General features: G+C 37.7%; 2 protein-coding genes across 9 annotated transcripts in view; both read left to right on the top strand.

Moving 5' to 3' along the window:
- Positions 1-5,318, top strand: part of LOC122086510 — a 28,482-nt gene extending 23,164 nt beyond the window's left edge. For 3 of the 7 annotated variants that reach the window (XM_042655367.1, XM_042655366.1, XM_042655369.1), the window contains 3 exons: positions 605-764; positions 3,850-4,329; positions 4,449-5,318. In XM_042655367.1, coding sequence (XP_042511301.1) covers positions 605-764; positions 3,850-4,026 — 337 coding nt within the window. In that variant the 3' untranslated portion in view covers positions 4,027-4,329; positions 4,449-5,318. Of the gene's footprint in view, positions 1-604; positions 765-1,175; positions 1,667-3,849; positions 4,330-4,448 lie in introns of those variants that run through there. The other 4 variants (XM_042655368.1, XM_042655373.1, XM_042655371.1 and 1 more) reach the window with 4 other exon arrangements.
- A 6,076-nt stretch (positions 5,319-11,394) lies between these two features.
- Positions 11,395-19,082, top strand: LOC122085492 (binding partner of ACD11 1-like). Of its 2 annotated transcripts, none has more exons than XM_042653946.1 (8): positions 11,395-11,556; positions 11,674-11,777; positions 12,098-12,173; positions 12,960-13,025; positions 13,116-13,181; positions 13,956-14,287; positions 17,923-18,046; positions 18,716-19,082. In XM_042653946.1, the coding sequence occupies exons 1-8, from the start codon at positions 11,551-11,553 to the stop codon at positions 18,734-18,736; spliced, it is 795 nt and encodes a 264-aa protein (XP_042509880.1). In that variant the 5' UTR covers positions 11,395-11,550; the 3' UTR covers positions 18,737-19,082. The 2 variants fall into 2 exon arrangements, with proteins under 2 accessions (XP_042509880.1, XP_042509879.1); XM_042653945.1 differs by having other exon boundaries at positions 12,960-13,031.
- The last annotated feature ends 3,582 nt before the right edge of the window (positions 19,083-22,664 follow it).

Here is a 22,664-nt window from a genome sequence, read left to right as displayed (position 1 = left end):
AAAAACCCCACACTGGCAGCTTGGGGAACCTTCTCAAAATAAGTAAGGAAATTTCCCCCCTTACGTGGGATGAGTTGGAGTTTCCCTCACAAACTAGGAAACAGAAACTTAATCACGTCTGGAATTAGTTAGGGGAAATATTGTTACCCAGCCTGTTTAAACAACTGAAAAGTAATAAGATAAAAGTTTTAATCTCCTAAAACCTATTCCAAGACTTGTCTAGATATAAGATTTCTGGAGTGATAGGAATTTGGAAAATCTGGAGCCGCAAGCCATGTAGAAGACTCCAAACAGCTCTTCAAGAATCCTGGTTTCTAGAAGAACCAGGTTTTACCCATCCTTAAACTTGGGAGTTGGGACCAACTGCAGGGGATTTTTTCCTCTTCCTACTGTTTAAAATCTGCATCACTATGTCCCATACTCCACTGATTTGTTGGGGCATTTAATTTTTTTATTAATTTAACCTGGTTACAAAAAAAAAAGGTTACTTTAGTTTCCAAGAAACATGACAATTCCCATATGTTAACATTTTCCCCAGCATTCCTCATTGTATCGCATTTCCAGTTTCATATGATTCTGACTGGAGAATATGTTTATGTTGCAGATGTTTCTTGTCTGGTGAAAAGCAACCTGTGGCTAGCATCATTGAGAGAATTTTGCAGTGTGCACTTGACTTCCGCTCTTGTCTTACTCGGGATATTTCTGGGGTTGCATCAGAGCATGAAGATTCACAACAGCTGCTTGCTCGGATAAACTATTCCCAGGTGAGACTTTTTTGTTTTTTCTATTAGTTGTATGTTGAAGCCTTTACAAATTACAACTTGGGTATGCCTGGTGGAGATAATTAGTGTCTGCGGAACAAAGACACTTTTTAAAGAGGATTTTATATAAAAATAAATTTTCTAAAAGGTGAGCTCTTTGAGGTGAGGCGGTAGGAATTAGCCTCAAGAGCTGTCACATTATAGAAACATATGCTTTCACCTGTTCCTTTACCTAATGAATACTGGAAAAGTCCTGCAAAGATTTGTAAATGCAAAATCCTGACTTTCTTGTAGTTATGCTACAAAGAATTAGTGTTTTAAAAGGTGAACCACTCAAAGCGAGGTGGTATAGTCTGCCTCAAGGCTTGAGCTTTGACATAAAAACTAAAGCATTCTGTCTTGTTCAACAAGTAGGGAATAGGCATTACTCAAATCTCGTGTGAAAAGAAAAATGCAAAGCACCACTTCAAGGGCATTTCCAAGAAGCAAAGAGCCCCACCACAACAAAGAAGAGCACAATCACTCCCAACAGCGACCAACCCATGCTAAGCACCATCAAATCCCCGAATCAAGCAAAAGGGGGAAAGAAAAGCCCCAAAAAACGAAACTATGACATCCTATCCCCAAGAGGTGGAAAGGAAAAGGTTTCTAGGGGACATGAGGCCCTTCGAAGGAGAAGCCCAACAGAACTCTTGAACATTGAACTGAATTTCCTTGACTAGCAAAGGCTTGGTTCACGTTCTATTCCGGAAGAGGCGGAAGTTACTCTCCATCTAAATATGAGAGATGGTCCCATAGAAAGCGAGCTTGGAGATGCTACCAATAGAGTCTCCCTTGAACGTCTTGGCAATCCAATCAGCTTCCTCATTTCACCTTCTCGTCACAAGATTGAATCATAATTGAAGGTGAGATTTCCATAGTGGCTTTTCCTCTTTGTTCCCACTTTGCCCTGTGAAATCAATTTCCATAATACATTGACCTGTGTTTCCATCTACTTTGAGGTCTCTTGCTTTGATCGCTCCCCATTTGGTTGTTGATTCCCCAAGAAACAAGGCTTATTGTCGTCTCCTGGGGCCTTCCATTGTCTATTTTAACTTCGCCATCGCTCCCCTATAGGGGTTGTATCCCATTTTCTTCTTTGGCCCTTGGGTCTTGTATAGCCCCTCTCCCCTTTTTCCCTTGTTATTTAATTATTTGTTCACCCAAAAAAAAACCTTCTCAGAAAATTATTTTTTGGGTAATTTACAACACCACTCCCTAGAGAATGCCAATATTATAGAAACACCCCCTCTCTTTCACCAAATTAGACTCAGACCCCCTACCGTCAGTCACAGTTAAGTCAAGAGGTAAAATGACCATTCTACCCTTTTCACTAAAACAGTTACTATTAAGTCAAGAGGAAAAATGACTCTTATACCCTTTTCACTAAAACTCACTTTAACCCAATTCATCTTCACCCCTACCTGGAGATAACAAGTCTGAATGTGTTTTTGAGACCCATTGCATCTGCGCCTTCTTTAAGATGTGAAGCATGGCATTGAGTTAGCATCTGTCCATGCCTTCTTGATTTCTTTCATGATGTACATGCCTCAAGTCATGGGGTTGATGCTATTTGATCCTAGCTGAAGGATCCCCTTGGAAAGTCTCCCGTTTAAAGGTGCTGCACTACCTAGCCAAGCGGCTTTCGCTTTATGTCTTCTAGAACTTCATTTTACTGAGTTAAATGAGTAATAACCTATTGTTACAAATTTTCCTTTTCTGAAGATCGTAGCCTCTATGTCTGAACCCTGAACCTCGAAATGAAACCCTAAATTTTCCGTTTATGTTTAGATAAAGTAATTCATCTAAATAGTTGTTGTGTAAGAAGTGCTCCAACTTCTAACATTGAGATCCATCCTTATAGTTCCCAAAATTTCAAACCAAATCTAAAGGAATTGAAAGGTCTTTTTGTAATCCTTCCCGTACTTTCCCTTGGATCTTTCGTTCATGGCGAAAGAATTCAATGTCCCGCCTGTGGTTTTCCCATCCGGCGGAAACCCCAGCACCGGTCTACATCAGCGTCGAGTTCCTACTATGTCGTTTCAGCCACCACGCCCCGCAAACCCTAATCTTTCCTTCATGTCCTTCGATGTTGGATCTGCCGCGGCATCGACGTCCTTCTCCACTCCAGCCTTTGGCGGAAATGGGGTGGGGATTGGTTAAGGCTTTGAGGACAAGCTCCCTTTATTGGAAGAACTCGGGATCAACACTCGTCAAATCTGGAGGAAGATTGTTTCGATCTGTAACCCCCTTAGATATGTGGCTTGGTAGATTTTTTGTTTTCTTGTTTCTGTTGTCAAATTTGGAGACCTCATTTACAAATGAAATTATTGATTTCCATGTGAAGACTGTATTGTAAGCAAGGTCATCTTTTCTGCAAGTTTGTGTTTCCACATATAAACATATTGATTTTCACTTCGTTTCTATGCCTCTTTTTAGACTGATTTCTATTGTTTCTTTCAAATTATTGGGTTCTTGAAGCCATTTTCATGGATTCCAAAAGGCGATGCCGCCGTCCGTCGCCGATGCCACCACCACTGCTCTAAACCATTGCCGGTGGTCTAAATCTTTGGGAGAAAGATAAATTAGGTCTTGCAATGGGTGAAAGAAATAGTAACTTATTACAAGGGTATTTTAGGTACTTCATATTTACTTCATATTCAATAAGGATATTTTGGTATTTAAAATAAAATATAGTTGCTTACATTAGCATATAAGGTATATTCCTTAACTGTGACTGACGGTAGGGGGTCTGAGTCTAATTTGGTGAAAGAGAGGGGGTGTTTTTATAATACTGGCATTCTCCAGGGGGTGGCGTTTTAAATTACCCTTATTTTTTTGGGGGTGGGGGGGTTTGGTTAGGTGGGGAAGGATACTCAATGGATGTGTAATGTGCATAAACCGAATAGGAATATGGTACTTATAATACTTTTTTTTTTTTTTTCTAATCTTATGATACTGACAATTCTTTCTGTTATCTTTGTCCTTGTTGCTTTCCATATTAAATTTGAGGTTTTCATTGGAGAACTAATTCTTTCTTATATTCCAGGTGCTCATGATCAAGGAAACCTTTGAGAAAAATCTTAAAGAATTATATATCTGCTATCTGAAGTCCCCAAAACATGGAGAGTTTGGTCTTTGTCGTTTCTGGAAGTGTCTCAATTATAATGAGTACTTCTCCAATGCCATTGGCAGTGGAATAAGTCCCTTTGCTTTGGGATCCTGATCTTTTACATTTCCTAGGCAGGGAGGGAAATATCATTGGCAATAGAAATAACTGCTGTACTTGAGTGACCTTAGCTTTTGCATTTAGGAGACGGCTTGAGAAATGCTTCACTAGCCATATGTTGGGAAAAGAGATGAAGAGGTAAATATATGAAACTGCTAATACCTGCACGATGGTTACTGTGATTAGAGCTGCGGGCAGTGAGCTCATTTGCCAAGAGGTGGGACCATTTTTGTCAAACAACCCAGAGAAAGGGAGCGTTGAAGAGTCATAAAACTTCTGTTCATAGTGTCAACTATTGTCGTGAGTTTAAGACACCTTTGTCTTTCTAAAAGCTTTAGTGATGTGCTATACTTATCTAAGTGTTTGTGTTAGATTGTATGTAGTAATTTGTCGCTAATATAGTGCATTCTTATGGCCAGGTTTTGTTTTCAGATGCCTGGAGTGTTAATCTATGGCAATTTTTGATTGCTTTCCGGTTGTTCACATGGATATTTTTAGCACCATTCTGTTCCCCCAGGTATACAAGAAGACCACCTTCAAGTCTCCGCTGCAAACTAGTAAGACTGCTTTTTGTCAAGATTTATTATGCTGATTCAACTGGGATACTGGAAAGCTGTCTCAGTGCTGTAAAATTTACACATGAGCATGACTTGTGATGTTCCATAAGGGTAGTTGCTGGTTCAGTTTCAGGTTCTGGGTTTTTTTTTTTTGGGGGGGGGGGGAAAGAATGTCCAAACAAGTAGAGCATGTTGTATACATGGACAGTAAATTGTACAGTAAGAATGAAGAAGTTGATAGATCTCGATGAGTGAGTATTCTGATTCTAGAATTGATTGTTTTTACCACTTGGTTTTCAGGGGTTCATTTTCTGTTTGAACAGTGAAAAATGGAAGTGGCTGACAATTTGATCTGCAGCCACTCTTTATCTGACTACTTTTTGTTTGTAGGGATCGACAAACAAAAATTCCCAGGACAACCTGATTGGTAAAATAATTGTGTATGGGATTTGGATGCTTGTTGCCTCATGCAAGGTCGTCCAAGAACGGGTAAGAAAACTGGTTTGAACTTCATACAGAATGCCCTATGATGTGATTTCACGCCCATAATAATGACATGAACTCATCTAGTGGCTGAGGCTACAAGGAAGTCTCTTGTCGTTTGATTTCATCCATGCCTATTTTAGCACTCCTTGCCATTAGACTTGCCAAATTGTTCTTATCTGTCTTGGTCCCCTTGATGCATGTGTATAATGTCTGTAACATGGTAAATATTGAAAATTTATTAATGGGTCAAAAATAGAATTGTAAGTATGGATATCCTAAGATCATAAGATGCATCATCTTTGATAATATTACATAGGGGCAGGGCTGCCCATGAGCCAATCCTGAGCACTGTTTTGCATTTTGGGAGCTGGATCCTCATTGATCGGCCAATACCTATACCAATCGGCCTAACAGTTTGGATCAGACTGAAATACCTCGGGTTTTCATTTAAACATAGTTTTGTTTTGCTTTTATTATTATTATTATTTTAAATTAAAAAAAAAATTTCCCTTTGTCCATATCGAGCCAATGATACAGGACCGTGATCAGCCTTGGCTGATATCAATCCGATCCATTCGATTTTGCCTGATCCAATCCAATTCCTTAAACAATGCTTATATCATAAGAATGCACACAAGTTTGCCACTTGGGTAATTGTGATAACTACACAACCTGAATATATGAAAAAATGTCCTTTACGGTTACCATATCTAATATTTTTATTTTGTGGTTAAGCGTTAGAAAAGGTTGAAACAAAGTAAAATGCAAGTGGTAGTATTTGTTAGTTACCTCTGAATTTTGGGCTTATAGCAAGAGAATTTTAGTTTGCATTGTGGAATGCTCCTCATCTTTAGTATCTAACACAACAGATTCTTCCATGGCTAACTTCTGCCAACACAATAAGGATCTGCCATGCAAAGTCATCCATCTTCCCAAGTTCAAAACCTTGCAAAAGTGGTTCACTGTCAAGTGATCAAACTTGATCAAATTATAAGGGTATAGTCTCATGTCGATTATCTGAGACCTTGGTTGTGTCTTAACAACACCCTTAAGCCCTCTCCAGTTAATAATTTACATCTGTTATGCGTTATCCCACTTCTTTAATATGGTATAAGAGCAGGTCAGAAGTGAATATATTTGCAATACCATGATAAATAAAATAAATATTTGTGCCTACGTAGGTAAGCCTTGTAGGGAAAGTAAGGTATGCAAGTCTTTTATCTTTTTATCCTTCTTGAGTAAGATTCACTACAGAAGGAATGTGGTTGGGATAAGGAGGAATTTCTCATAGCTGGGCAGTGTCGAATCATCATCTGCAACCTTTTGTCTATATTATCCCAAAGAACAAAAAAAGAAAAAAAAAAAAACAAAAAAACTAGTCAGTGTCGAATCATCATCTGTAACTAGTTCTTTTATTATGGATAGTAACGTCAGAGTTCCGTCACTTCTGTGGTTTAGTTTGTGGAACTGACCCCGTGGACCTCGTGGACAATTGGTAGAAGACAGTGAATCTGAAAATGACGAATCCTCATCGCCCTATGAGGAACTGACCACCACTGGACCAGCATAGTGTGGGTTCCTAAGATTTTGTAATTTCTTTGGGGCCCACATGATTACCAAGCAGGAGAGAGAGAGAAAGCTTGGAATTCCTCCAATGTACAGCTCGGACTTCTTGGAATCTTGTTCATGTCTAATTGGCAAAAAGAGATTTTTGGAAGCAGATTTTATTTTTTTCCAAGAAACATAGCACATACCAAGAAGCAAAATCAAAATGTGCATACCTCAAATACATGACAAGGCGAGCATACCCAATGCGTAAGATTCCCATCACTAAGATGGTCATAATATGTGTATCATTATCCTCTTTTTGTGGAGAAATTGTTTTCTATCTTGAACCTGCGACCTAAGGGTGTCAATTTGAAACTAGAATCGAGAATCATTCCAAAATTGTCTAGTTAAAAACTGGTATCGGACTGTCTTATTAATATACGAGATGGTTTGGGATTGGACTCTCAATGAAACCAATATCAAAATATTGGTTAGGTATCAGATGGAATTGGTACCTTCAGTTCCATTTCAAAGGTATATTTTTGTTCTCTTCTTCAAGTTTTATGGTTATATTTTGATGTATGTGGCTGGTATCTTCTTTTATAAAGTTTTTAATTGATGGAACTTTCATTTTATTACTATAAACTAGTTTGGTGATACCACTGAAATCACATTAGGAATTATTTATTTAGTTATCATTAATTTTTATTTATTATTTTTGAGAAGCTTACATGTGATCTTAGAGAGTTTGAAGAAGTATACCCCAGGAATTTCATCATGATTTTGTATTTTAATTTGCTTTTTGAAGTAAGGCACTTAAATTTCATGATAATGAAAAATCTACAAAACTAATGATGGCACCATCTTATTAGGAACCATTGAAGTTCTTCTCCTTTTTCCATAATGCCTGGAACTGTTTAGGAATCAGTACGATCTCATTCCATAAATAAATGGGACTAGGATATAGGTTTAGTCCCTTTAACTAAATAGAACAGTATTGGGATTGACACCTTTGGTATTAGTATCGGTATAGACTCATCTCGAATACCGAGAGCCATCCCGATTGACACCTTCAGTGTGACCTAATGGTGGCAATGAAGCAATCTTACAGTTATGTGGTTTTTGTACGAACCGTGATGATTGAAGCATTGCGGCGATCTCATTATGCAAAGTTTCACCTTCCAAATCCAAGAATAGCGATGAAGATCTTTAGAGACACACACTCTCTCAAATGAGAGAGATAGAAGAGAATAAGGAAAGAGAGATAAATCTCTTGAGATTAGATAAAAAAAACATGTTTTGTTATGGTCAAACCTTTTATTTATAGAGATCTAGCCAACTAGTATTCTTAATCTTAGCGTGTCTATACTTGTTTTACATAAACAATCCACGAACAAATTAAATCATGACTCAATTTGACCCAAATCGATTAGTAGTTGATACTAAACCTATAAAAAAATCTTGACAAGTTTTCAGCATCATCTCCTCGAGTTTGTAGTACATAAAACAAATAAATCTCCCTCAAACAACCTTCCACTCTTTAGCATTCGCTCTTGCTTGTTTATGAAGAAATGCTCCTATATGTCTTTATCGTGTTATAAACAAAAGGCTTTTCTTTTTCAATTTGTTTCCAAAACTATTTCGATTAACTATGCTAAATGCGCCCTTTCATAAACTATTTAGAAAGAATGAATTCCCCCCTAATTTAGCTGAACTTTCCCATATATTTTGGTTCTAAATATTCTTCAGTATACCAAGCACCCAAGAATTCCTCTTTCACCTCCACTTAAAGAAAACTCCATCCTATATTATATTGTAACTCATGAGATGTCAACTAGCCCTTCTTATGACATGACATAAGGAAGAGTGGTTTACATGAAAAAAAAAAAAAAAATGTAAAGGAAGAATGCATTAAATGTGTGACAAAAAAAAAAATTAAAAAATTGCTATTTTCTCAAATTTATTTAACATAAGAATCACTAGTTTATGGTTTCCCCATTCTCACTAGTATGACCTATCATTTGTTGGCGTATGGTCCCTTATACTTTCAACCAATAAACTATTGAAGCACTTTTAAACTCTTGACCATACCTTATCTACTAGATGGTTCAGTGCTCTTAAATAGAATTTATCACATAAGTCAAATGAAATTTCAATAAATAATAATAATAATAATAATTGTGTTGCTTGCTTTGAAGGCAAGGACCTTAGATTACTATGATCAATTCTTCGGATTGAATCCCTCTAGCTTTCACTGTTATTTTTTATCTAATCACACTTTTTTCATAGAAAAGGAAAATGGATCGAGCTTTCCCCACCATTGGTGAAGAGAGAACCTTCTATTCTATTAGATTTAACCTTTCAATTGAATTCGTAAAAAGGTATTTCGAATATTTATAAATAAGGATGGGAGTTTGTAATGTCATACTCTTAATGCTGCTTAATTTTTCAACAAAGAACTTAAAAACTTGTTAACGGTTTCTTTGATTTAGTCAAACGATATGACTTTACGTGATATCAACATATTTTTTGCCATGTGGAGCTTCGCATAATTTTTGCAATCCACCGATTGACAAGGGGTTAATGTTTGACTACTGAAATGGATGTGTTATCTTAATAACACGAACTCATAGATATATTATGTGTAAAGTTCTATGAGCTTACATCGTATGCTACTCCAATGTACATTCAATTATTTATTTATTTTATTTAAAAAAAAAAAAATAATTAAATATGTATAGGTATAATCTACGCGGCTTTGAAACACTTTTCTCATATATTATATTGTCTAACTTGTACCAACTCATTAATTTTATAGCGTCAGCATGTCTAAGAAGAATGCATTAAAAGTATTGCTATAATGATGTCTATAAGAAAGGAAGTATTTAACATAAGAACGTTTTACTTATGATTGATTTCAATTCTCAATTGTATGACTTGTCATTTGTTGGACTTTGTTCCCATCTATTTTCACCCATAAAATATTTTTTTTTTATTATTATTATTATTATTATTATTATTTTTATTTTATCAATCTTATCGAGTACCCATAGGCCACTAGAGGTTGGGGTCCCAACTTAAAGTTAGCAACCACAAGAAGGGAAAATAAGGATTTCTAGCATCCAATAGGGTGGGGGTGGGGGTGGGGGTGGAGGAGGGAGAGTCAAACATTTGACCTCTCCCTTGGACTTAGGCCAGCGTTCTAGTGCAATTGCCATCACCACCATGCCTAGAGACGCTTCCCCAACCACTAAATTATTGAAGCACCATTAAACTCTTGACAAATCAGATATGCCAAGTGGTTAAACTTATCACATGAGTTGAATACAATGTTAATATTTGGAGTAAGAGGGGTTTTTTTCATGAAGTTCGAATTAGTATCTGGCGAAAACAAAAACCGAATACAAATTGTTAAATAAGGCGATTTTAGAGGAGAGAATGTTGTGGGGCCTCTATTCATCTGAGAGGGTGTACAAAGGAATACATACATAGCATACAGATCCTTTTTCTAATATTTCAAATTATTCATAAAAATATTGTGTTGCTTACCCAAATGATAAGGACCTTAAATTATTATGACCATGTCTTCGGATTAATCCATCATTCACCCTTCTTCTAACCCTCCAACCACATCCGGTTAGAGATTATTCAAATCCTAATTCAAACAATTTGGAATATAATCTATATGCTTTTAAAAGATATATAATTAATAATAAAAAATTAAATAGCTAATGATCTCCAGGATTCTTGAAGATTCAACATGTTCTTTTAAGACGATGGAGAGAGACATGAAATGAGAGTGAATCTCATCTACTAGGAGAGTAAGGTCCAAGTTACACAAGTCATAGATGTAAACGGATAGTTAAAAATCTGAATTCTCTCTGCTATTATATATTTGATTAGAAAATATTCGATTTTAATCACATAAAATTTGTATTCGATATATCAACGTGAGATATAGATTTCTCTACTCCCTGGCGATGGAAACTTATCTTTTAAGCTGAGAATTAAACAACCCCCATTCATTTTTTATTTATTATTATTTTTTTTTAACAATGGCAGTTGGAACTTGGAGCTGGCAAGTTGAGAGTGGAAGCTTAGCATTTATTTATTATTATTTTCTAATCTTTCTCTTTAAAAAGCTGATTCGTTTGCTGCACTAAAAACTCAGATGGAAGGAAAGAATCACATTTCCTTTAGGAGAATAATCTTCATCTTGGATATAATATCAAAATTTACCCTCTACCTAAAAATTACTGCCAAATAGGATCCCTTTGGTGATGTTTGGTGACAGAAACCCTACAAGCTCGAGACGATGTAACATCTAGTCCTAGAATGTTTCAAAACATGGAATCAAAATGGAATATGAAAACACAGGAATTCTAGGGTTTCTTGTCATGAATAGACGGTATCAGATCAATCAAAATAAGAATCAATCATGTTCGAGTCTAAATCAAATTGACTGATTCATCGACCCTGTGTTTTATTGAATCGAAATTCCATGAGCAACTCAAATATTTGGGTAGAAAATGATCGGAACTGATTAATCCAGATTCTCGATTTACGGATTAAAACCGAGTCTATTTGAGTTAATGTTCGATACTGACCCGACTCGGTCGATTTTGAGTTTTTAAACTTTGCACGCCAGACCAGAGTGCCGAACCACATGATTAATTAACTTCTAGGCCCGTTAAGGCAAGGGGTAAAGGGAGGAATCTATCAATTCCGATCGTTTAGTCAAAGTCAGGGGGGTACTTACGTGATTATGATGATTACATTCTCCTGCTTATATTCTTCTTTGTCTCTTTTTTGAGTTTCCTGTCTATAACAACGGAAGAGAGAGAAAGAGCGAGAGAGAGAGCAGGGAGTTCAGAGGAAGTATCAGAGAGAGAGAGAGAGAGGAAGTATTTTACTCGGAGAAGAGAGAACAATGCAGGTGGATTCTAAGCTCTAATTGTCTTTTTCTACTAATCGTTCTTTTTGAATGAGCTTTGTAGATCTTGTAATGGTTGGTTAATCTCTCGGCTTTTTTGTTTGTTTGTTTCTTCTGCAGACGAGAACAGTTCAAGTAGGGCATGTATCAGATCTTGCAGGAGAAAGAGAAATTCAAGAATTTTTCTCTTTTTCTGGAGATATCGAACACATTGAGATCCAAAGGTATACTCTCTCTCTCTCTCTCTCCCCCTGCCCCTTTTTTTTCCTCCTGAAGTTTTCATTTCGAGTTTTCTGTTTTTGGTTCTTTGATTGGGGTCTTTTTCATTTTTAGGATTTCCCATGCTTTAGAGCTCTTTAAACTGGTGATTTTCACAATTTCCTGCATAATAAAGAAATTGAAATAATATCCTTCACGATCTTTGTTGCAAGTTTTCTCTCCCCCCACCACACCACCCACCCCCCCCCCCCAACAAAAAAAAAAAAAAAACCCCTTTTCTTTCTTCTTGCGTCTTTCTATTAACATGTGAGAAATTTTTGTGCAGAGCTGCTGGGCAATCGAAGACTGCATTTGTCACTTTCAAAGATCCGAAAGCACTGGAAATCGCGTTACTGTTATCTGTATTTCCCCGTTCTTTAATTTCTCAGGGATATATATATATATATATAATCTTTTTACTTAATTGACATAAGTTGATGCTTTTTTTTGTTCCTTGGTTATAAAAACTATGGTTGGGCATATTTTGGATTCGTTCTTATATTTGTTTTACTCATTTTTAAAAATTATTAATCATAGATTCAAATGTCCGACAGAGCATGCGGTTAGATAAGTGAGGTGAAAAGCACCAAGTGATTTGAACAGAGAAGATTATATTCAATCTTTTGGTCTTGGACGCAATAGAAATCTTGAAATGAGCAATCAAATGCAACATTTCTACATATATTTGTTAAAGAAAAAACAAGAAGATCTGTAAATAGGTATTATAAATTCTGGAACACATTAAGCTGTGTGAACCCAGCATTTTCAGGCTGTGGGTACAAGAGGATTAAAGAGGGATACTTGTGATAAATAGAAGAAATTAGATGTACTTACACAATAATCCAGAAAGTAAGCAATTTATTTTTTCTCTTCTTTTTGTTAAAACAAAATTGTGGCAGAAGACAGAGTTCTGTCTCTTGATATTTTGTTCAGAAATTTTTCAAAAGGGCGTGCTTTCAACAAGTCGTGATAGTTATCTTGGGTTTACTTTCAATTTGTGATGATTTTCTTCAATACTCTGTTGCAGTTGATCATAAGTCTCTGATTATGTAGAACACAAATATGTTGCATGACTACTTTGTTGGGTAGACATTCAGATACTTATGGCTCTGGTAGTGAGACTTAATTTTCTGTTCTTAACCATGCAGGGAGCGACCATAGTTGATCAGATTGTGAGCATAACTCCTGTAGAAAACTATGTGTGGAAAGTTGAGGTGCAAGTAAACTTCACTGGCGGCATATTAGTATATTAATTTAAGTGCTTCATTAATTGATTCTGACTTTCTCCGTTGTTATTCATGCAGGAAGTAAGGGTTGCAGACAATGCCATGAGTATTGCTTCTGCTGAAGACTCTGGACTGAATGCTGAGGTTGCAACAAACTCCACTATAGATTTACTCATGCTTAAAAGTGTTATGGATTTCATTCACCAATTCACCTAAGGGCTGCAGTTGCATAGCATTACACTCAACATGGTGCACCTGCTAGGATCTTTGATACCCTAAGTTTGATGGGTCCCATCTTGGCAATCTTGTAGGTGAACTAGTTGAGTCTATTTGATAATGCAGATGATCTTATCTGCATATTCTTCTGTGCCCTATAAAAAATTTCTGCAACTCTGTAAAATCACTGATTGTTACTATCATCGTCAGGTAAAATAGGAGTCATTAGATAATGGGTCTGAATACTGCAGGACGTAGTTGTCAAGGCAACCAGGCGTCCCAAAGCTAGGTGTGCATTAATAATTATATATAATATAGCAATGATAATTTTCTTTAATTATGTTTATATGCAATATAAGAGCCATATCATTGCAATATCATATGATTATGTTATTAATGGCTTAATATGTGAAAAGCAACATATAATAACAAACAAAGCATATGTTATGGTATAAGCATATTCATCAAAAAACAAAGCAATAAATATAAATCAGCATAAACTTGTGAAGTGTCAATAAGGTGCATTGTTGCCTTGGACCCAAGAAAGAGCCTGAATGCCTAGGCAACACCTTGACAATTATACTGCAGATGCATCATGATTATAGCTGTTATGTGATTTTTCAATCCATGATCTTGGTGTCTCAGGATTTTCCTCTGAAGGTTTGTGCATGTGGATTTATTTTGTTGTCTCTCTCCTTGCAGACTAAAAGTAGCTCTCCACGGGTATATGTCAGTAAAGCTCATGATGTTGTCACAAGTGTGTTGGCTAAGGGTTCAGCCATTGGGCAAGATGCCATGAATAAGGCTAAAGCATTTGATGAGAAGCATCAGTTGAGAGCTAATGCATCTGCTAAAGTCATTTCATTTGATAGGAGGGTTGGACTTACAGAGAAATTTACAGTTGGCATCTCTATGGTTAATGAGAAAGTGAAATCTGTTGATCAAAAGCTGCAAGTATCAGATAAAACAATGGCTGCGTTAACTGCAGCTGAGAGAAAGTTGAATGACACAGGATCTGCTGTAACACAAAGCAGGTATGATGTGTATTTTGTTCTGCCCTCCAAAAATTACTCGTTATCTTTTGTCCACTGAAAAGGAGAGAGAAATTAATGGCATTCTCAATTTTCATGCAGTTGAGGATGTAATTAATTCCTTTCTTCATTTTTTTTATAAGTTGCTGAAGACAAAGTTAGAAACTAATTTTGAAGAGTCTAATTAGTAATGAGGTATGTTGACAGATGGAAGGTACTGTTGCAGTCCATGCCATATGCATACTGCTATATTATTCTTGGGTTCTTGATGAGTTGCCTTTGTAAGCTCTGCAGTGAAACATGCCAATCTGATGATCCAAAGCCATCCATGAATTTTTATGGACAGTCATCAAAAGTATTTTTTCTTAATAAAAATTTCACCGATGCTTATGCTCATCTTATTGAGTTAATTTTCGGCTCTAGAGTTTCCAGCCAGGGAATGTGTTCTGCATGGTATAGGTTTCTGTTTCAAGTCGAAACCAACCAGGCTTGAAACTGTAATGTTTTGACTGAAATTGAAATTTTGGTCAAAATCTGTATTTTTTTTTTCCGATTTTCAATTATGGTTTGGGGGGCCAAATGACGAAATTAGGGCATGAAACTTCTAGGATACCCCATTTTTAGGCCCTCTAAACATAGTGGAACCCTTAGATTTTAAAAAATAGACCCAAAATGATAGTTTGGCTTCGGACCCTATGTCGGTAAAAATATATATATATATATATATAGGGAGAGGGATAGGTATGCTAGCACAGTACCTAGGAATTAGGTATGCTAGTGAATAGTGGCTGTCAGATGACAGATAAAAGATCTCATCCATTTGTAATTTTTGTCGTACAAAATTTGCTCAATACTGCTGCTCCACGGTCTTCCTTCCCCTTTTCCTCACCAGCTCCGACTCTGGCAGCAGCTGCACTCTCTTTTTTTTTTTTTTGGTTTTTTCTGTTACTCCCTCTCTCCCCCGACCAGGTTGAGCTCAGTTCTCTTCTTCTTCTTCTTCTTCTTCTTTTTTTCTTGGTTTTTACTGGTCTCTCTCTCTCTCCCCTCCCTCTGAGCTTTCTTCGACCTCGGCAGCGGCAGCGGCAGCGGCAGAGGTTGCGGTTCCTCTCTCTCTCCCCCTCCCTTTGAGCTTTCTTCGACCTCGGCAGCGGCTGCGGCTCCTCTCTCTCCCCCTCCCTCTGAGCTTTCTTTGACCTCGGCAGCGGCAGATCCCCGTTCCTTTGGCCCTTTGGTGAGAGAAGCGAAAGAGAGAGAGAAAGAGCACCGAACAAGTCGGCAGCGGCAGCGTTCGGTGTGAGTTTCAGCACCGAACAGGCCCAAGTTGAGCTCAGTTCTCTTCTTCTTCTTCTTCTTCTTCTTCTTTTTTCTGGTTTTTTCTGTTCCTCTCTCTCTCCCCCTCCCTCTGAGCTTTCTTCGAACTCGGCAGCGGCTGCGGCTGCGGTCCATCAACAGCGGCGGTGCCAACTACTTTGCTTTCTCTGGCTGGATCCGGTGAATGAATGATTTTTTCCGGCGAGGAGAGAGAGAGAGTAAAGGTGTTGCAACCATGCATTGAAAATTTGTTTATCTTCTCTCCATCCAACGGTTCAATTCATGTTGATCATATCCTACGGTCAAAATGCCGCTAGCATTCCTAATTCCTAGGTACTACGCTAGCATACCTGTCTTTTTCTCATATATATATTAGTACTAGATCCCATATAATTTAAGTAAAACGACTTAAATAAATATTAAGAATGCATAGACAACTGCCTAGTGTAGTTGGTGAAGCTGTGTTGCGTTAAGCCCACGCTCACCATGAGGTCTCGAGTTCAAAGCCCATTGGCGTTGCCTCCCCCCCCCCCCTTCTATAGAGTATGTACCTATCAAAAAAGAAGAAGAACGAAAGAATAGACATCAAATTATAAGTCATTTTATAAATCGTGCATCATACATGGTTTGTTAAAGAGTCACATATAACAGAGTCAACAATAGTACAATGCAAGAAATGAGTCACCCCTATGCCCGTCCTAGAGTTTTAGAGTCCTAGACTCCTAGGACCAAAACAAGTTTTGAGCAGGCTCTTAACCACTAGAATGTTGTTGCTGCTGCTGAACCAAGATATCCTCCAACTGTTGCACAAAAGTTGGCCATGTCATAGTATGGCGAAGGAAATGCTTGAAGTCCGCCACAATGTGTAACATATTTATGGTTTGTTACAAAGACATATATCAGAGTCAACAATAGTACAATACAATCAATGAGTCACCTCTATTCCCATCCTAGAGCCCTAGACTCCTAGGACCAAAACCAGTTCTGGGCAGGCTCTTAACCACGAGAATGTTGCTGCTGCTACTAAGTTATCCTCCAACTCTTGCACAAAAGCTGGTCATGTCATAGTCGGTGGAAGAAACACTTGAAACCTCCAGTGTGTAGCATATAAAAAATTGAATGTCAACCACCGAGTATTTTCCCTTTTTTTTTTGTGGAAAAATTAGTTTTTAGGAAAATTGATGCACCTCCAATTTTAGATCTTGCACAATCTTCCAATAACGCAGCAAATTGTTGCATCCACTGTGTTCCTCTATTTCCCAAGTAATGGTTCCAAGCTTGTATGGTAGTGATTTGGCCAATACAACAAGAAACTGAATTTTCCAAGTTCAGAAGTCGAAACCATGCGAAAGTTGTGCAAAGGTTGTGTGAAACTTGATATTTATATTAAGGGAAAAGGTTCCACACATTGTTTGTAGAAATGAAAACCTAAAATAACTTAGAAAAAAATGGAAAGTTGCAAAAAAAAACAATCACACAACGCAAAGGATTTACGTGGTTCGGCAATATTGCCTACTTCCATGGTGAGATGAGATATGCTTCACTATCAATAGAGAATAGGGTAAGAGCTCATTGTTCACGCCTCACTCTAATTACAAAGAAAACCAAATGCAAGCGATGGAATACAAGACATCATACCCCTCACACTGTCCGTTTGCAGAACCAAATTGCATCCAAGACACAACAGTGTGGTCCCCCCCACTCTTTCTCCTAAACCCCTCTATTGTAGGATTTGAAATGGGGAACCCTCCTTTGCCCGAATTAGCACGGGAGACAGAGGAAACCCTCTCCCTTATATTAAAGGACTGTAACAGTTTCGACCAAAATATTGGCGAAACTGTATATAAGACCGAACTTTCAGTTGAAACTTTGATAAAAATGTATATTGCAGGATGTTTTGTTTCAACAGCCTGTGAAACTGAAATGCGATATTTCGGGAAACCTTGTACCATGGTTCCATGCACGTCATATGCAGTAGGAATGTTGTCTTCTAATCTGTCAGTTTGAGCTTATGAAGGTGGTTTGCTCTTCAACCATATGCGGGTGCATTGCAAAGATAATCAGGCTGTTGTAGCATTTAGCTTTTTTCCTACAAAGATGGTATTCCTACAGCCTCTAGGAGGGGCAACTGGTGAACTGATTCATCCTTGTAGGAGGGGTGTACTGGAATATTTGATGTCATCTACAGGGTCTTATGACACTGTTGACTGTTGTGCAAGCTCTTTGATGGGTTTTACTGCAAAACTTTTCCTGTATATAGTCCGGTTCTCAGCCCCACATAATGCCTTGAAGGAATTAATAATAAAGATTCTTTTCTGGCTGGACAGGTATGTAGTTGCTGGAACAGCTTGGTTTAATGGTGCTTTCAGCAAGATGGCTAAGGTTGGGCAGGAAGCTGGTTCAAAAACTAGAGAAAAGTTCCAGTTAGCTGTGTCAAACTTGACTTCAAAGGTGGGATCTCTTTTCTGTGTAAATTGTTTTATTTGTGCTTCTGTTAAGGCCTTCATTTGAAGGTTGTTTCGCCCCCCCCCCCTTCACTGGTGTGCCCTTTTTCTTTCCCCTCTTAGCATATTGGTTATACATTTACCTGGGAGATGTGGTTATGTGCTTGTATCCTTACACATGTGTTCATATGTTTTTCGTATGCTCTGTGCCATTTATGGATGCCAATTCCCATATGTAATCCTTTAATGATTGACCTATTTCCCTCAGTAATCTAGGAATGTTTCATCGAATCTGATTTCTTACACTGTTTTGAAGCCAAATGGAGGCTCAAATTCATCTCTGGAAGTCGAATGCAAATCTGGATAGGATGACATTCTTCAAATTATATAATTGGCTCTCAACTTTTTTTTTGGTGGAGGGGGGGGGGGGCGGGGGAAGTAAGGAACTCTTAAACTGTTGTGATTTAAGATGAGTCTTATCTTGGGTGATGACGATATTTGTATGGATGCCAATGAATATCAAAACGAATTTGATTTTAGTTCCATTTGGCTTTCGACAGACTTGTATTTATAGGCTTTCTTTTTCCTATTGTTGGTCTAGGGGGGAATTCAACCTCCAGCTTCTTCATTTATGCATGCCCTTGTCTTCTCATGCGTAACATTTTACTGTGTGCAGGAACCTCCCATTGCCGTGTAATCCTGTGGTTTCATTGTGGCATAAAGTTGGCTGTCGCATCAGGAATCCAATTGACTACCCTACTCTGCTTATCCGCAAAACCAGGGGGATGAGTGTCAAGGTGCATTTGGAATGGAGTGGAAGAATTTGTGAGATCTCCCATTTATGCGTGTTGATTTTGTAGTTTATATACCATGTGGGCTTAGATAAGTAATTCATTTTATTGTTTCTTGCCCTCATATATAGGGTGGTGTTTAGTGTGTAAACTGGGGCTCTCTTTATTTTCCATTTTTATTGTTTGGATTATCCAGAAAGATGATGAGCAAAAGGGGAAAAAAGTAATGGAAAGGAATGTGTTTATACCAAAGGATATTTGCACTCTTATAAAACATGGGAAAAGTCCTCCATCAACTGAATCTCTTCAGCTGCCTGATGGATGAAGAGAGTGAAGAAAAACTTGGTCCATAAAACATATTTCAATTTGCATTGCATTTGATAATGTTTCATTTTTTGATCACCGCAAATGGTTAAGACAGAGAGGTTGATGCCACCTATGAAATAGTTTATCACCAGAGGGGATCTGATATGAAAAGCACAAATAACAATTTGCTCTCCTGATCTATTCCCTTGGTTAATTCACAGATTTATCGCAGCACCCTTGGGTGCTGTAGGTTGTAGGGGTCTGTTAAGGTTGATTTTGAAACAGGGTATATTGAAAGTGGGCAGCTCATACTAATGTCCTTAGGCATGCTAAGTTATGTCTGATAGGTTATGTAGAAGGAATAGCCAACATACTTTATAGATGAACAAATATTTTCCAGGGGGAACCAGCTACCTGCTTCTATGATTATTCCCCCTGCATGTGGGTGGAATTAGTTTATTAGATATGGGGTCTCTGGCTTAGAATCTTATAATTTACATAATGTGTAACAGAGAATTCTTCTGAGAGTACCTGAGAGGTATCTTAGGTTACCAGGCAAGAAGCTTGCTTCTTTTTAAAAGAGGCCAATAGTTTTTTAGTTGTTATCTTAGCTGTGTGGGGATCTCTTTTGTTGATCTGAAATGTGACAGGGGGAGATAGGTCAAGTGGTTTTGAGTTGGGATTGCTTTGAGCATGTTCACCAGGGGGGAAAGCACATGCAGTGCATGTGGCTGATAGATTTGGTCCAGCACAGGTCAAAGGGTATGAGTTGTATTTTAAATGGGCCTAGTGGTGTAGGAGGATCTTTTGGGTGCATTTAGCTCCATCGGTTGGATTTTTTCTTTTATGGGATTTTAGCTAGATTTATTTATTTATTATTATTATCATTTGTTTTCAGGTCAAAGGGTATGAGTTGTATTTTAAATGGGCCTAGTGGTGTAGGAGGATCTTTTGGGTGCATTTAGCTCCATCAGTTGGATTTTTTCTTTTATGGGATTTTAGCTAGATTTATTTATTTATTATTATTATCATTTGTTTAAAGTTTCAAAGTTTCATTCCTCCACATGGCCAGGTGATGAGTTGGCAAATCAGTGGTTTTCTGAATGTGGCCATACCCGAGGCCTGGCCCAATGTAGTCCAAAATTAAGCCCAAATTTCATTTGTGCAGGCCCAATTTTACTGCAGTAAAGGGCCTCTTTGATCTGCCATGCGGCAAGTATTAGGACACTTCCAGGGTTTTAAAAACAGGTGCCGATTCCGATTCAGATCGGCTTGGAATAGATGGGTCATTTGATCAGAAAACCACCGATTTAGAGGAATCTTTGGCTTGAATATTCTGATTCAACATGGCAGAGTCGGGATCAGTCTCAGCGAATTCCTCTGTGAATTGGCCGATTTTTGAAAACCTTGGACAATTTCCCTTATGGAGAACCAAAAAAATGGGGAAAGGTTGGGTATGCTACTGGTATACTGTAAGTTAAGCATCTACTGTGAATGTGTGTGTGTGTCTCTCTCTTCCCCTTTTTGAAATGACCTTCATATCCTTCTTCAATGATATCTTATCATGTATCCCCACTGATGTTGTCTGCTAGTTCATCATACATCGGAAGCATACCTATCTCTCTCCCTAATTTTTTTTTATTTCTCGAGGGGTGAGAGAAGATCCAGTGAGAGAATCCAATGTGAAGTAAGCGTTTACAATCTTCTCTCCTCTAGAAGCGGAGAAGCCCAAGATGTCACCCTCTCCCCTGGAGCAGAAGCTTAGCTAGATCACCACTCTCGGGTCAAAAGAGTAAAATAATCCAAAATCTTAAGTCAAAAGAGTAAAATAATCATTCTTCCCCTTTAGAAGACTAATACAAGAAGGGAATTGATATTAAGATACTAAAAAGTAATTAAGCACTACGTAAACCATAGGTTAGAGGAGCAAGTTTCATTAATGTTGAGTCGTTTAGAGCATCATCGTCATTATTTTAACTTAGTTACTACTAGTGTTTCATGCCTTGAATTTAGGCATTAAGGCACACGATTGTTAGGGTCTTGAATCATGCAGCGCTTGTTGAAGGCTGGAAGGGCAACCCTAGTCCCTGTCTGACCTCAAATTAAGACTTCCCATTGTTAATTACCTGGGCTGTTGCATAACTCAGCTTGACTATACCAGCATCTTAAAATTATACTTAAGAGAATTTCATACTCTTAAGTATAGTTTATAATCACTTAAAAATCAGGAGAGAGAGAGAGAGAGAGAGAGAGAGAGCTTGAACTTTTTTTGTTGGTTGGGGGGTGGGGATGAACTTGAACTTACTATTATATGGCAGTATGGCATATAATTATCTACCCTATGATGCATCATGCATCTGGGTTTAATTTAAATATTCCGATTTTATGCAAATAGTATTGAGACAATTTTTGTTATGATATTTATGCTGTGTTTGGTATGTATTCTTGGAATAGAATCAAATAGGCCTTATATTACCGTGAGTCCTGAACTCAATGAATTCACCAAAACAAGGCTCCAAGACTGAGTTAATTACTTATTGCAACCATTTTCTTGTTCCTATATCTAATTACTTTTACAGGCCAACCTTATGTTGATAATAAAGAGGTTCTTCGTCTATCTAAGGCATTCTGAAACCCAGTTCTTCTTTACTTTTTTATTTTTATTTTGTAACCATTCTAGACTCAGAATCTATTATGAGAATGCATATGAAGCAAAACCTCAATTTTTCTTTTGGGTTGGGGGTGGGGGTGGGGGTGGGGGAGGGGGAGGAGGAGGAGGAGGATAGGGGTGCTGAAGTGAAGGCTTGAAGCTAAGGCCTCTGCTAGCCTCTAACCCTGCCAATCCTGGAGAAAAGTGGGTTTGGTCAATGGACTTTTATCACCTTTGATTATCTAATCCCAAGTTGCACCTGGTAAGAATTTATTCATTTATTTGGGATGCTTCTAAACATGTAAAAGCAAAAGCATGAGCATAAAATTAATCCTAAAGAAAGCAAAGGATTGAAGAGTTGTTAGTTAAAACCCTTAATTAGGTGATTTTGAACCAGGAAATTATTTCCTCCATTGCACTATGGATGAGAGAAAAAATAAAAATAAAAATAAAATTAAACTCTTGTTTTATTATTTATTTGGAAGAAAGATTCACTACCCGCTTATGTTTCTCCATGCTTAGACATAGTAGGTGCAGAAAGACTGTATTGCCCCTTGTGCTAAAGATGCTCTCATGTATTTTCGCATTGGTCTGCACATTGATATATACCTACGCCAACAAAGTAGCGTTCTCTTGACCTATTTATTATTTATTCTAGAATATTCCACTCGTGGTAACTAAGAATCTTAGGTTTCAAGGGAAGATAGAATAGTAGACAGACTACTTTGTCGAGAAGCAATGAATCTTGCTTCGTTGCTTGTTACTATAGCAATGTGGAATCTATTTATTGTGTAGTTATAAGCCGGAATAAATCGTACCAACAAAAAAAAATATAATAATAAGCGGGAGTAAATGTGACCAGGAAGACTGGTCTAGTG

This window comes from Macadamia integrifolia, chromosome 8, assembly GCF_013358625.1.
Source record: "Macadamia integrifolia cultivar HAES 741 chromosome 8, SCU_Mint_v3, whole genome shotgun sequence".
Classification (NCBI taxonomy): Eukaryota; Viridiplantae; Streptophyta; class Magnoliopsida; order Proteales; family Proteaceae; genus Macadamia; species Macadamia integrifolia.
Note: the sequence above shows the minus strand (reverse complement) of the source record. Positions and strands in the feature narration are given on the sequence as shown.

Excerpts from the sequence above, each read along its gene's own strand:
- LOC122085492 (XM_042653945.1), top strand. Across the intron at positions 13,182-13,955 it reads ACTCTGGACTGAATGCTGAG|ACTAAAAGTAGCTCTCCACG; the intron begins GTTGCAACAAAC and ends CTCTCCTTGCAG. Across the intron at positions 18,047-18,715 it reads TGTCAAACTTGACTTCAAAG|GAACCTCCCATTGCCGTGTA; the intron begins GTGGGATCTCTT and ends TACTGTGTGCAG.